Here is an 11,259-nt window from a genome sequence, read left to right as displayed (position 1 = left end):
GGGAACTACAGTACATGTGCTTAACTTTTAGGAGCCTTCATGAATACATTTCTTGAGACATTAATTCCTAAAAACATTATCTAGAAGCACCTGCGATAATCTGCCAAATAGAGCATCTTGGCCACCAGAAGTCTTGCACGTCTCCAAAGTGCTTTTTCTGGAGGTTTATACTGCTTGAATTGTCAAGCAAGAAATTTGCTGGAAAATGTGTTACGTGGTCATGGCTGCATTTTTTAGTCTTCTTTCTTGCCTACTCTGTTAAGTTGAGAAAGATGGTCCTAAAAGCACAAGCAGAGGCTCAAAATTAGGGGTACAGAAAGTTGAACCTCATCATCCAGGAGATGATGGCAGAAGGCTAGGTCCTCAAGTACATGCTTTCCTTCAGTACAGCCCCCCTGGGCACTGCTGTGCCACCGTGCAGGCTGAGCACAGGACCCAGCCCGATGCCCTGGTGGTTTCCCTGTCTCCCTGCTTCTCCACTAAACTTGACAGAAAACCATGAGTGATAGCAGGGAGTTGGGGGGCAGTTGTTTATTTTAAAGAAATAAAACTGTTTATCATCTTAACATTTTGGATTTCACCAGGTTTTACCAGGGTAGCCCACAGGTTTGGGAGCCAGGACACATAGTGGGCTCTGCATTTCCAACTCCTCTAACACAAAGGTCCTGGTATTTTCTAAGTCACTAAATTTTGCAGGTCCTTTTCATCTGGGAAAAGCAGAAGCTTGTGTAACAGTCTGGTCAATACAGCCTCGTTTCTTTATGTAACAGTGGGTATGCAACTACCACAAAACCACTTAACGATCTGCAGCTAATTCCCTGCTTTGTTCTTCATCCTTATCTAATAGCCTTTGCTTGCCAAAACACACCTCACATCTCCCTGCCCCCCTCATGAAAAAATGCCTGCTTTGTTTACCTAAGAAACTGGTGATACTGACTACGGCCCATATTGGGTCTAGAGCTCTCTCTAAGCACCAAATTCCAGTATCAGGCCTTAGGGACATGTCAAAGTAATAGAGTCACAAATAGCTCTGTATTTCTTCAATAATGCGCATGCAACCTCTGAGGAACAGCTGAAAGTCTTCAGAAGCAGAAAAGCAAGCAAGAAAATGGAGGAAGATGAAACAGAGCTAAATGAATCCTCCTTTAGGTTTCTGAGGGCAGAGAGCAGCACTGTATTTCAAATGAGGTCTACAGAGAAAGAGGGAAGCACATAGGATTAGCTATAAATTTCACAGTTATTCTGAGCTGCTGTAATCTGCTGTTTGACCTATGCCTCCTCCTTCTGCCTTATGAGGTTTAAGTAGTATTCTCAAAGACAGGGGGTGGGGAGGGAAGGTGGCTTAATGTCCTAAGCTCTAGGTTTGAAATACCTAGACCGTCTATATTTGCACACTTGTTAATTCTGGTAAACCCTGTTGCGCTATTCTCCTGGTGTCAGGTTGAGTTTAAAGATTGTTCAGGAGCAAGTTGGAAAACAAGACATTGCTTATTTTGTATAGACTTTTGGCAGAGTCATCTGTAGTCCAGGTAAGAGGATGAGTTCACTCATTGAAGGGTTTTTCAGGGACAGAAATCTGCCCTTTCCACACACACAGCAGTGATGTGCTACAGGAGAAGGCTGGTTCACTATCCCAGTAACACTGCAGCAACACGGGTAGGAAATCACATTCAGGTAAGAGGCAGGCAGCCAAACCACCGAGTTTCTATCATTCTAGCCCAATCTTGAACTACCATGTCATTTAAGATCAGCTCTGTATTCACATCTGACAAGTCAATTATTTTTAATCTGTATTAAAATAGTTTGAAGCTGTGAGAGTTTTTTAAGGACCTGTGAAGATTAGCAACACTATTCTGGGAACCAAAAGATAATGCCCTCCTACAGCTCCGGGGCTGGGGTATTAATTGCTGTTGTGTAACCCTGCGGTCTCTCACTGACCGGCTTTGCCCTCGCAGGAGAGGCATCCCCATCCTCACCGAACAAAAGTGAGCAGCCTCCAGCAACTGCACATAGACTTGACATTCTAAAGCAAAAACTTCTTGTAAAAAGATGAAATTAAATGGCTTTCTCCTCAGGAGATCTGATAACTAATGAACAACTGAAATGGGGCCTGGAGCCTGGGCCCTAGGCAGAGGCAGTGAGGGCTGGTGGTACTCTCAGGGTACCACTGAGGATCAGTTTTATATCATCAGCACATTCTCCGTCCAATTTTGGAGCCTTCTTTTGTCCTCATTTTGTGAATCAAACAGTTCTAAGTGGCTTTAAAAAAAAATCACTCATCATGAAAGCAAAACAAGTTACAGAAAACACAGCATCAAAGGGCACAAACACATGCACAATCATAATGCATCCTTAAGTTTCCAGTTCATCTGATCAAGCCATTAAGAGACTAAACAAAAGGGTATTTTTTGGTAAGTCTACCATGCTAAGCAGAAAGTCCAGAAGACTCTGGGGTATGTAAAAGAAGTTTTGAACCCATTTTTCTGGTGTGTCTCCAGCCCAGTCCTCAGAACCGCATTAGGAAACTGCTGTTCCCCTATGGCACAGCGCATGGCCAGCATCATAAAGACGCAGGAAATAAGCCTTCACAAACAAGAAATGCATCCGCCACTCAAATCTGTCCCATAGCCTAAACTGCCAAATAAGCAGGTTGCACCAACATTAACTCCATTTAATAGAAATATTAGAAATTTGCCCTTTGAAATAACAGAGTAAAGCACCAGTGGGAAATTATTTATATATTGCACCACTGGAATTATTATGTTGTTAGAGGGGGTTTTTTTCCTTTTATTTTATTATTATTTCTTTTATTATTTTTATGGTAGCCCTTTGCTTGGTATTACTGACTTCCTAATGAGCAACAGACACTTTACTGTGTGCACTGCACAGAGTGAAGTTTTAAAGAGCGCGGAGACATGTAAGGACCTGCCTAGATACTTATATTGTGAATTGTTATAGAGCAGCAGATGGGTAAATCAGCACAGTAGTATTTTTTTAATAACTTCATAACATATTTATTGTATTATTTGTTGTACTCACAAAATCACAGGATGATCTTTATAGGTTACCGTTACGATCTTTTCATTATTTAATGTACTGTTCTGAGGCTTTTGGATGCCACTGTAAAATGCATAGTATTTCTCTCTGTGAAAGCTCTGGATATGTGTAACAAGATTGTCATAGCTTTCTGCATCACATAAATGTCTTCTTCTCTACCTATGATGTATGGTTTTCGGTGTAGAAAGGAAAAAGAGCGCATTTCTCATCAACCTTTTTGTGCAATGCTTCTGGTTCCACATCATGTAGATAAGCAAGTCTGCCTTCTCAGTATTTACATTCCTGATGCACTGGCTGCTGAGGTTAGCATGTCACTGGTGGTCATTGCGTGTCTACAGAATGTGGCTGGGGCTTTACTGACAAATACAGTTTCTTTCAGGTGTTCTTCAGAGGTGGGGTTTTTTGACCTTGGCCTTCAGTCCCTTCCTGCTTGGGGCAGGTCAAATGATGCACCATATCAGAATTACATACCCGAACACATTAAGCTGCTAATTACATTTTCCAAACTTCTGATATTTTGTCACAGCAACAACAGTGACACAAAGACACAGGAAGAAAGCAAACAAAATACTATTTTTCAAAATCCAAAGTGAAATGTTTGGGAGGAAGAAGAAAATTAATCTCGTCGTGGACATTCACCAAGCCTAAAATTAATCTTCCGTTTCAATAAATAGTATAAAATGCAATAAAAAAGCAGCAATGTGAATGCTTAATAGATCTATCAAATCAGTTTATAGAAATGTAATCAGCAGAGTAAACCTTGCCCTCCAGTAAAATGCTTGATGAGATGCTTCTTGAAATAATACTTGCAAAACTAAAATTCAAGCTGGTGTGCCAAAAAAGAAGTATAAAGTTTGTGGTACATGATGTGTCATTTTTTGGTAAAGCATCTGCTTTTAATATTGGGCCTAATCTTATTTGAAAACTACATGCAGTTACTGCCAAATTTCATTTAATTCTGAACAGTGGTTGAATGGTGACTGCCTTTGCCAGGTTTGCTGTGATTGCAATTACAGTAAATCCAGCAACCAGAACAGAACCTGCACAAAGAGCCTGCATAAAGTTATGTGCACCACATTTCTGCATGTACATTGAATCCATTGTGTTTAAAACACTGGATTTACCTCTTAGGTGCTACTTTGCCAAACAGACTCCCAGAGAAATCAAAACAAGCACTACAAGTAAGTCAATGAGTTGCACCACACCTTTAAAGGACTTTTCTTCCTTTAGTCTAGTACAGCCTTGAAGGCAGATTAATGCCTGCTGGTTGCAAAACCTCAAATGGCAAGATGTCTGTCGATGTATAAGAACAAAAATAAGTAACATGATAAACCTACTAGATACTCATCCAACCTCCTCTTCTCAGTCAAAGGTCATCTGAAACTGATGACAGTATTTCCAAGGTTTTTCAAGTGACTGGATTCTGACCAATGTAAAGATCACAAGATTAAATTTACCAGCTGTTAATTCTTTCTATATGCACATGAGAAACAGTTGGAGCAAGTACTTTTCAAATTCAGCAACTGTTTCTTCCATCCTCACCACATTTTTACAGAAACAGAGGAACTGTCACAGTGGCTTAGACCACCCGAGAAGGAAGGCTGGTCCTTGGCAGTTTTCCATCACTAGAGAGAGAAGGAAGCAGAAAATGTGCAATTAAATTGATCTGAAAAGTTCTTTCCTTATCAGTACTCCCTAATTCTCACTATTTTGAAACTAATTTATGACTTGAAGGCTTTATGTCCAATGCAAAATGTATTTGTCAAAGAGACCTGATGTTTACATGAAAAAACCACAGTATCTGGAGTTCATGCCAGGTTATTGGTTACCATGTGGAACACTTACTACATGATCTCTCAGATGAGAGCAGGCCTGTTGCACTGGAAATCATTCATAGCTCTGCAATACCCATATGAATATAAGCAACTCCACTGTAGACATCTCATTGGTACCAAACCAGACACCCTAGACTTCCCTTTTCCACATGTGGAAGTCTACCACAAAATTGTTTCTCTTCTCCTCAGAAAACATCAGCAACAATTGCTCAGAACAGATTTGCCCCTAATGCCTACTGCCCCCAGCTTTCAGAGGAGAACAAAACCATCTGTACTAACACCCCTTCCTATAGTGCTTCCAGTTGATAGCATATTTTTTAAACACCACAGGAGTCTTCTATGTTAAGGTGCTTTATAAATTGGTGTGTATTATAGCATATTCAATGACCTGTTGTTGTGAAATTGCCAGAATGAACAGAAAACCAATGTTGTTAAATAGGTGTTTGATGGTTGTCTTTTTTTTTTCTCTCTCTCTCTTAGGATGGATTTATAGACTTCTTGGAGTTCATAGCTGCAATAAATTTGGTTATACGAGGGAAAATTGACCAAAAGTTGAAATGGTATTTTAAGCTGTATGATGCTGACGGAAACGGATGCATTGACAAAAAAGAACTATTAAGCATATTCGCGGTAAGCAAGTTATGACCAATAGCAAGAGCATTTGACATAGTGTATTGCCCCTGAAAAAGTGGTTTCATCATGTGTTGTAAATGGATTGTCTGTATTTTACCTAATGTTTCACAGCTGTAAAACCAGAATTGTTCTGGCTAGTGACACTCCTGCCATTAGTTTCTTGCTTAATGAAGTAAACATATCAAAGTAGTATTTTACTTTCAACCATAGTTCTACAGATATGTTTTACTGAAAATGAAAAACTCTAGAAACATTAGAGACATTATTATGATAAACTATGCTATAAGACAGGGTAGAACTGAAGCAGTATAATGAATAAACCAGCTGTTTGCAAGTTCTTGTGCCAGTCTGTTGTGGAAAACTGGCTTCTCAGACTGAACTTGCTGCAAGAAACAATATAGGTGTCATCAAAATATTCCAATATTTTAATTTTTTGAAAGGTTTTTAGATTTCTTTACTGCAAATGCCACTACTCCTATTTTAAAATTTAATTGGGAAAATTTAATTTTATCATTAAATCATGCAGTGACATTTGGATATAAATATTGTAGAACATTTTTCAGAAAATGGGTCCATTTCAAACCCATAAAACCAAAGCAGTGTAATTCTTTCTCTAAAATGATTTCTGTATTTTTCAACTTGCTCTAGTGAAATATTTTGCACTTCAGTAGCTTTTTTCATCCAAAAGGTATGATAGGGTTCCTTGCAAAAATTAATGACTTAATATTGCTTCCTAAATGTACAAGACTCGTTACAGATCAAGGTTTTGCTGCAGGGAGCATAAAATCTAAATATGAATTTAAAGTCATAATAAACAAGGAATGTACTGTGCCTGGATTGTGTATTACTGCTGGTGCCTGGCTGGTCACTTTCAGAGACTTTCAAGGGCTGCTGCCCAGTTTAAAAGGAACTGGAAGCAGATAGAGCCATGAGGGTCAAACAAATAAAGCTGATGCATCACCTTCTAAAGAGCAGCTTTCTAAAGGTAGAAGGAGAGGCTGCATCTCTCAGATTTCTTCTGGTTTAAGACTAATGACATCATTCTTTTCCAGATATTCTCCATTTTTTTTCAGCCAGAGGCAATGAGACAACTGTGTTTAGTCTTGGGCTTTATCCAAAAAGAGAATTAAAATCCTTTTAATGTAAAGAAGATTTCTTTTTCAATGTACCTGGTTTAAAAATCAGTTTAAATCTATGTGTGTTTTCTTCTCTTTTGCAGTATGAGAACTTTAGCTTAAACTTGCCTAAGTCATTTGATCTAGGCTAGACTAAAAGCGGTGGACTCTAAACAAATATTAAAACACAGGCTCACAGCCATTAAGGGCCCTGTTTATACTAAGCATCAGTAAACCAGGGCTTGTCCGAAAAGATATCTCGTATCTGAGACACTAATTTAAAACATAGAAGCCCTATGAAAACTTCATCTGTCCCTACAGCTACACAAACTTTGGACCAGCAGGTCATTATCAACCAACAATATTCCTTCCAGACAATCATGAACCCTGTCAGTGCCTTTAAACAGCCTAGTTATTGTATTTTATTATTTAAGGTGATTCTGTGGTAGACAGTGATTCAAGTACTTCAGGAATCACTGTTTTACTCTTAGCACTAAAACAAATTTAACTGTGGCAGAGCTACAGCCTTCTTCTGAAGACTGCATGAGGGTCAGACATATAGAATTCCAGAAGTACCTAAAGTATGAATCAGTAATAATACAAACAAGTTTATGTATCTGTTTCTGTAAAATTCTTGCAGCCTTTTTGAACTTATTTGCACAGAGTAAGTTAAAGACAGAGATGGTCAAGAACTCCACGTCAGTGCTGAATAGGTTTAACATACTTTTTATTTAAATATAGTGAGATCTAGAGCAATATCAGGAATACTGAAGGAAACAACTGGCACATGCAGTGAATTATGCACACAGTTAATCTCAAAATAATTCAGATGTAGAAAAACAAATTCTATAGTATGTCCATTATAGAACATACATGCACGTGTGCTTATACATATATCAGTATGCACTTTCCCAGTCACTTACTAATTGTGAAATTGAGTTTGAGTCTTAATTCTGTAAATACATGCTTGTTGCTTCTGGACCACTGGCTATTAACATATAGGCTCCTATTTTATTAACCTGAATGATCACCATATTACAAAAAATACTGTCTCAGTGAATGGGATATAGTTTTGCAAAAATATTCATATGTACTTTTACTGCAAATATTGGGTCCTTTTGCCACAGAAAAAGTAGAGGGACAACTTCTGTTTTTCATCATTTCTTTGAAAGACAAGTAAATTCTGCCAACTTCCTGGACAACTGGTCTGACTTTATTTGTGATTAGTAAGTTAAACATGTCTTAATAGAAAAATTACTTCAACTTTCTCCTCATGTGCTTTCAGCTGTGAAAAATAACACTGTATTTAAATCGCACAGGCCACAGGGCACTCTCTGAAGACACAGAACTCTCTAGGGCAAGATAAAAATGCTGGTGTGGAATCTAAAGTGTATTGCAGAGCAGAGGTGCCACAAGGTTTCAGAAGACCTTCAGAGATATGTAAATTAGTCTGTAATCTTCAGGCTGTGTTATGTTAATTAAATTTCCAGTCCTCATTACTGAAGATTTACTTGAAATAGCTATTTATTCAATGATTTTTGAAAGGGTTGGTGAACTAAAGAGTTGGATCGCAATTACTGCAATTGCCAGTGTATTGTTTTCACAACTTAATGGAAAAAAAGAGTCTGAAAGAACTTTCTGCATTTCTGCCTTCAGGCTATCCAGGCTATTAATGGCCAAACCAACATGACTGCTGAAGAGTTCACAAACATGATATTTCAGAAGATAGATGTGAACAATGATGGTAAGAATCTAAGTTTTCTTGGCATTGGCAAGGATTTTCCGCCATAAGGAAGTATGGGATCAAGAGGGGAGTTGAAGACGCTACTGAAGAACTGACTGTTTTAGATTAACTGAAAGCCTGAATCTGTTCTTCTTTACCTATATAATTTCAGTTTTACAGTTAAGCATAAATCAACTGACCCTAATGGCTGGCACAGGAATTATATGCAGTAGGAGGTCTTAACACTGTATGTCCAAAATGCCAGTACTCTGGTTGCACAGAAAAATGAAAGCATGATCAAGGGGGTTTTTTTGTATATTTGTGCTGGCCTAATCTACCAAACATGGATAAGAAAACTAATTAAGATGTATGGTTGCACAGGCTCTAGCATGATCTAAAGATTGGCCAGCATATTGTATGCTCCTTGAAGGCTGATCATTAACACCTACTAAAATACATGCTACTGGTTTTTTTTCTCAGGATAGAATTTCTTAATTAAGCCAATTGGACTTGCATTTGGAAACTAAAATTTTAATCCACTGCTTCAGAGTTGTTTCTAATAGAAAACTTGTCACATGTGCATGTCGTCCGTCATACTTCTAATCATGCAAATACTCCTTCCAATCGAAATTACATTTTACTTTAATTACTGAAATCAATGACAAATTAGGAATATTAGGAAAGCATTGCAGAGCAAAACCAGATACTAGCAAAGAATTATGGGCAATTTTTTGCTTGTTTTTCTAAGGTCTTACTTGGTGTGTTAAAGTTACTTTAAAAAAATGTTTGCAATATATGAACAGAGTATAAACACTGGTCTTGTGATGCATATGAATAACTCATAGAGGATTTTTCCCCCACCTACTTCGAGTGAAGACAAATTATCAATGGACAAATAACTTCTGTGTCTTACATTTTAGCAATGAAATGCCAGAACACAAATTATTCAGAATTATCTTCATAATACTCCCATTTCAAACTGCTTTTCATAGTTAAAATAGCTGCAAAGCAGCAGGACTAGCTCAACCTGAGGAATGGGATAAAATCTACCAAGTTTAGGTTAAAGTATGCTACCTCCTTGAAGCTTCTTATTAAAGAAAAGCACAAATAGATAAGTAAGTTGCAATGTCCTTCCTCACATTAAAATACAAGAAATAATCCCATGGTTTTAGGAAGCAATTCTTAACACAAATTTCCTGATAGAAAGAGAAGGTGCAAGCATCCTCAGGGCACTTGCACGTCAGCCCTGGAGAGGGTCTTCCTCCTCTTACTGAAGTCTAAGAGCCAGGACTTCTGTCAAGTTATATCTTTCCAGTTTAACAGTGTGTACATGAGCCTGCTCACCAGCAGTGAGGACCCACATGACTAAAACGAAAGCAATCTTTACCGCCCATGGGTAGAAAGTGGTTTTCACATTTTTCAAATGCTGAGCATTTTCCTTTTTCACATCAGATGAAGTTTCCAAGGTTGCCATGAACAAAAAGCAAAACACAAAAAAAATCCCAAACCTCTGGTGAGAACTTAAATCAAAAAAATAGCCAAAGTCACCCAGCTAAACATTCACCAGAAGTGCACAAAACTTGAACTGCTGCTCTGCTGCACCCTGGGGCCCTAGGTCATCCAGATATCTTCCTCTTAGCCTGGTCTCTTGCCAGTTCTTATGTCAGTGAGAAATTATTCATTGTTGTGATTTTAACAACAAACTTTAAACTGTTCTCAGAGGAGAAAATCAAGCTCTTCCTATTCAACCAAGCTCTGTTTCTCCTTTCAGAGAAAAACAGCATCACTGGAATAACTCCTAACCAGAGAACCGTGTACGCTTCTGTGTACCATGCAGACACATGCCTAGAACTGGTCTTTGCCTTTGTTGACAGGGAAGAGAGCAGGAAAAGAGGAAGAATGCTAAACACTATTCCTGCTCCTCAATAAAAGAGATTTTATAACTGTCTCACAAATTCCAAGGTATTACCTGATTTTGACATGAGCCAAAAAAACCCACACTCTGAATGATCATTTCAGTTGCTTGGAGGAGTTTATCTAATCAAACCACTTAACCGATTGGTTTTTACTACATCTTATCATGGCTCTAAATAATCCTAGTAGTCAACACAGGGTGTATGCCTGTTAATCCTCAGCATCATGCCCTAATCTCTGTTAAAACCAGTTATAAAATAAATTCCAGTTAACTCAGAGAGAATTGGTACACACATCTAAATTTAGCCTTGATACAGGCTTCGTTAGTGCCCCTTTTCACACATTTCTGTCACCACGGACACTGAGCACTCATAGCTGTCTTAGACTTCTGTGAAAGGTGTGTTTGACCGCTTTTAATAGAAAAAAAGCAAGTCGGAGTTCTAGGGTCCATAAAGTGGGAAAACATTAGAAAATATTCTGCCTGCACTTGTCTATCAGCAGAGAACTGGGAACTGTCCAGAGGGATTCACTGTGGCATGAATGGCCTTGTTGTTGGGCTCAGAGTGATCGCTGGGTTTCTCGGTTCCTAAAGAGTGCCTGATTTCCTTTTAGGGGAACTGACTTTAGAAGAATTTATAAATGGTGTTGAAAAAGACGAGGACCTAATGGAATTGATTACGAAAAGTTTTGACCTTTCCAACGTAATCAAAGTCATACAGAGCGGCAGGAGACACAGCATCTGAAGGATCCAGTGATGGATGTGGCACCTGTGTCATCATTTCAAGGAAGATAATATTTGATACATTCAGGGAGCTTGATGTCGTCGAAGCCTGCCGACGCAACATTGAGCAATCTGCTCCAGGAGTAACAATTTTCACTCCTGACTCCGTATATTTCCTTTCCTTTTCTTTTTTCTTTCCCTCACTAATGACTGAGGCAGTCACAGAACACAACCTTTGCGCACGTATAACAGAAAAGCTGT

The 11,259-nt window shown here is 38.5% G+C and overlaps 1 protein-coding gene across 2 annotated transcripts in view; it reads left to right on the top strand.

Moving 5' to 3' along the window:
- LOC104546460 (guanylyl cyclase-activating protein 3-like) overlaps positions 1-11,020 on the top strand; it is a 34,481-nt gene extending 23,461 nt beyond the window's left edge. For both annotated transcript variants that reach the window (XM_010191858.1, XM_010191857.1), the window contains exons 2-4: positions 5,373-5,522; positions 8,297-8,384; positions 10,890-11,020. In XM_010191858.1, coding sequence (XP_010190160.1) covers positions 5,373-5,522; positions 8,297-8,384; positions 10,890-11,020 — 369 coding nt within the window. The remainder of the gene's footprint in view (positions 1-5,372; positions 5,523-8,296; positions 8,385-10,889) is intronic.
- Positions 11,021-11,259: the final 239 nt, after the last annotated feature.

This window comes from Mesitornis unicolor, unplaced genomic scaffold (assembly GCF_000695765.1).
Source record: "Mesitornis unicolor isolate BGI_N332 unplaced genomic scaffold, ASM69576v1 scaffold12379, whole genome shotgun sequence".
In the NCBI taxonomy this organism is placed as follows: Eukaryota; Metazoa; Chordata; class Aves; order Mesitornithiformes; family Mesitornithidae; genus Mesitornis; species Mesitornis unicolor.
This window is presented reverse-complemented; position numbering and strand designations above follow the sequence as displayed.